At 34.0% G+C, this 3,787-nt stretch overlaps 1 protein-coding gene across 1 annotated transcript in view; it reads right to left on the bottom strand.

The window, feature by feature from the left end:
* Positions 1–3,787, bottom strand: part of LOC107091986 — an 11,917-nt gene that overhangs the window by 2,464 nt on the left and 5,666 nt on the right. The window contains exon 2 of the mRNA XM_015386248.1: positions 427–1,211. Coding sequence (XP_015241734.1) covers positions 427–1,211 — 785 coding nt within the window. The remainder of the gene's footprint in view (positions 1–426; positions 1,212–3,787) is intronic.

The raw sequence follows: 3,787 nt of genomic DNA, 5'->3' as shown, positions 1-3,787 counted from the left end.
CATGGTTTGAGCAAAATCATTTTTTTATCCCACATACCATCAGAGATAAGAGATTTAAAATTAAATTAACAAAATGGTTCTAAAACCAGTCTTCTTCAAATGCTAATTAATAATATGGACAAAGAGCCTCATTGTATCAAACTCATACACAAACACTTCAAAAATAATAAAATGAGGATTACACATTGATATTACTGCTTTTTTCTCAAGTTTTGTTTGGTTTAACTTTTGTTCTTTATCTACAGCTATAGATCTCCATGAAGACAAATGACTAAAACATTAAAATTACATCTCCTGTACTCTGTATCTTGCAGTTGTAGGTTTCTTTTATTTGACCCCTCAACATTTTTTTTTACTTTCGGTTATATAAAATGAAATACCTCTTATCTTAATAATTTGCCCAACTGAAGCTACAGCTCCCCCTACTGCACCTCCAATTACTGCTCCACCCACAGCTATTTTTGCTGCTGAAGCCACTGTACAAGGCACAACCATATAAGCACCAAAAATTGCTCCCAGCAATACTCCCACTTTGACTCCAGCTAAGATGATCGAATTCGGCCCCTTTCCCCCATTGCCTTCTTCTTCCCCCACTAACTCAAGAAGCAGATTGGTGTAGGAGCCCTGGCTGTTTTTCATTGTTTTTATTGTGTTGAGAAGCTGCTCCATCTGAAACTTGTTGCTCCTGTAACCTTCCTGCTTTTCTTTCCAGTATTTGCTATCAAGAACGTGGCATCTGCCGCCACACCTCTCTACAAACTTTTTCAGATCAGAATCCTTTTCAACAAAATCCTCAATTGTCATCCCATCTTCCAGTTGGTCTCCATGCGTAAACACAACCACAGCGCGTTTCAGAGCCTCCTCTGAGAAACACTGCTCTATTTGCTTGATGATTTCCTTCTCCTGGGCTGTGTATCGATCCACTCTCAGCACAATAAGAATGGCATCAATCTTGCCTTCACACAGTTTGACACTGTGTATTATCTCACGCTTTAGCCTTTCTTCATCCATGGTGTTGCCAACGAAGCCAGGAGTGTCGATCACTTTGATAGGTACCCCATTGATGTATTTTCTTTCTGCTTGGCCCATATCTGTTTCAGATGTAGGAGATGTTTTTCCTTTAAACAGACTGTCTCCCAGGATGGTATTTCCCAGGCTGCTCTTCCCAATACCAGTTTTTCCCAGCAGGAAAATGTTGATTTCATCTGATCCTAAAAAAATAAACATGTTATTTTTATTTAGTTGGATGATAGTTATGATATAACAACTATTAAACCAATTTACAGTTTGATAAATCTTCTATTAGAACGTTTCAATGTGAACACTCAGCTGAGAATTATTATGAAGATACAAGAAATTATATTTTAAAGCAATGATTTAACGAAAGCAAATGGATCAGCATTAACTTAAAGAAACAATTTGTTATTTGACCAACTGAAAGACAACCTAGTGTAAAACAAATTCATACAGGATTAAAAACACCTTATTACCGAGTTATAGCTTATAAAAATAGAATTATTGTATTTTTGCTCTGAATCAGATGCTAATTTAAGGATATGCTATATTCATTTAAATAAACATAGTAGTTATAAGATATGTATGAAATACATTTTTGATGTTTGTAAAAGATGTTATCTAACATCATCTTGAGACTATAAATGTTTGGTGATTGGTACATCAGACCCGTAAACCTTGAAGAATATTTTATTATTTATATTAAACTTGGACTTTATTAAATTTAAAAAATCGTTTGACATCTTTTCAATATACAAACAATAAATAATGTGAATTTTTTATGATGTAAAAAATTAAGGTCTGCATTTTGTGGATTTGTTTTTGCTTACTAACATGCCATTGATGTGGTGATCTATTTATGTAAGACTTTTATTTAAAGGGTTAAGTATTTCTAAAGTTTTGCTAATTTGGGAATACAGGTCTTTGAGGCAAGCTATGCAATCATATCTGGACAGCGAAATGTACGACGGGTCTGGCAGATTCTTGAGTCCCTCCTTTTCTTCTAACAGTATTTATTGGAAACTGTTTCACTAGTTACAAAGCAATGTATAATGACATAAATCAAGTTAAATTTCTTTTGTTTTTTCTTTCTTAAACAACAGGGCTAATTTCCAAAAAAGGCCTACGGCCTAAACTGCTAATATTATCAACCAACATAAAGGTCATGCAGGGGGGTGTGGATGTGATCATTTGAACATTATAAGTTTTTCTGGGCCTGAGAAATTTTTATTTAAACGGTCAAAACGTAAGGTTTGCCTAATAAAACATGTTTACAGACAAATCTTTTACATTTTCCTTTAACAAAGGAAATAAACAGAATGAACTGTAACTGTAACATATTGGTTACATCTGTATCCAGTTTCGTGCCCACAGAGCAAGTAACTGAGAACTTAATGATGATTAGATTGAATAAAAATCCAGGAAAACCTTTATTTTGCCATTTTGTAACAGTTTGGCACAAATGCTGAAGTTTGGAATTTATTTTTTCAATTTAAAATTTAGTTTTTTTTTACATTTTTTTTTTTGGTTTTTTTTTGTTTTTTTTTTTTGTTAGTTGGTTGTGATTGGTGTTTTTTTTGTTAGTTTGTTTTGGTTGTGTTTATTGTGTTTTTTGTTTTCTTTCGTTGTGAGTTACTTTTTTGTTGTTTGTATGTTTTTTGTTGCAGGCCCACCTACCCTTGGTTGTTCATTCTTTCTGAGTGCTTTTTGGCATGGTGTTGAAGCCGTTGTTGGTGGATATTAGTAGATTAGTAGATAGTCTGGTGGAGGAATCTCAGATGAAGATGTGGACATATGATAAATGTGTTTTAATGTCAGAGTTAATCAGCTACAAGCTTATTATTGTGTAAAATAGCTCCAGGCCCCTTGAAAGGGGGAGCTCAGGATAAAGGGGCTAATGGACGACCTCATTTAATGTAAAATCAGACACAGCGCATATGAAGGAAATATGAAATACAAAAAATAATACATATAGAGAATAAATAAATAAAATGTATGTGACTTAAAAAATGTTAATATAAAACAATAAATAAGTTATAGATAGATAAAGGGGTTGGGAGTTTTAGCTGGCATAGGCAGATATTTCTGAAATCATCTAATATGATTTAAAAGTGGGCTATACTTTTAAATATGGCACTAGTAAAAGGTCTGAGAGCTGGTTACATAGTCAGGTCAGCATTTGTATCTGATGGAGGCTGATTGGGAATGGGGTGGAGCTCACAGGCGTATTGAATGATGAATTATACCAGCACTATTGCCAAGAATCATGACACATATATAAAATAAATAAATCAAATATATCTAATAAAAATGAACAAATATAGAAATAAAAAAAAACTACAAATAATTTATAAATAAATAAAGGGGTTGGGGGTTTTAGCCGTCACAGGCAGAGATTTCTTAAATCATCTATTATGGTTTAAAAGTGGGCTCCATGTATTTTCAAACATATTTGAGTGGAAAGTAGAAATGCTCTCTGTTCCTACTGCTGATAATAGGGAGGAGTCTGAAACTAGAGCCTAGTGTAGACAGTTTTAAAATGTTGGTAGTCGGTCTGTTGCTCTCTCAACTTATAGGCGCTAAACATTTTCACTTTTGTTTTTGGGTTAATAACCACGTCCTTTAACCAAATGTGTTTCCACGACAACATTGGGTTGTTAGGCTGGGATGTTTGTGATAGAGTTTGTCTCATTACTGCTATTACTAATGATCAGCAGATGAAGCCTCATCAAGCATTTCTCCAGATTCCCTAACCTGTATTGATAGGGTGTTT

Source organism: Cyprinodon variegatus, unplaced genomic scaffold (genome assembly GCF_000732505.1).
Source record: "Cyprinodon variegatus isolate N-32 unplaced genomic scaffold, C_variegatus-1.0 Scaffold361, whole genome shotgun sequence".
Classification (NCBI taxonomy): Eukaryota; Metazoa; Chordata; class Actinopteri; order Cyprinodontiformes; family Cyprinodontidae; genus Cyprinodon; species Cyprinodon variegatus.
The sequence above is the reverse complement of the archived record's forward strand: the minus strand, read 5'-3'. Positions and strand labels throughout refer to the sequence as shown.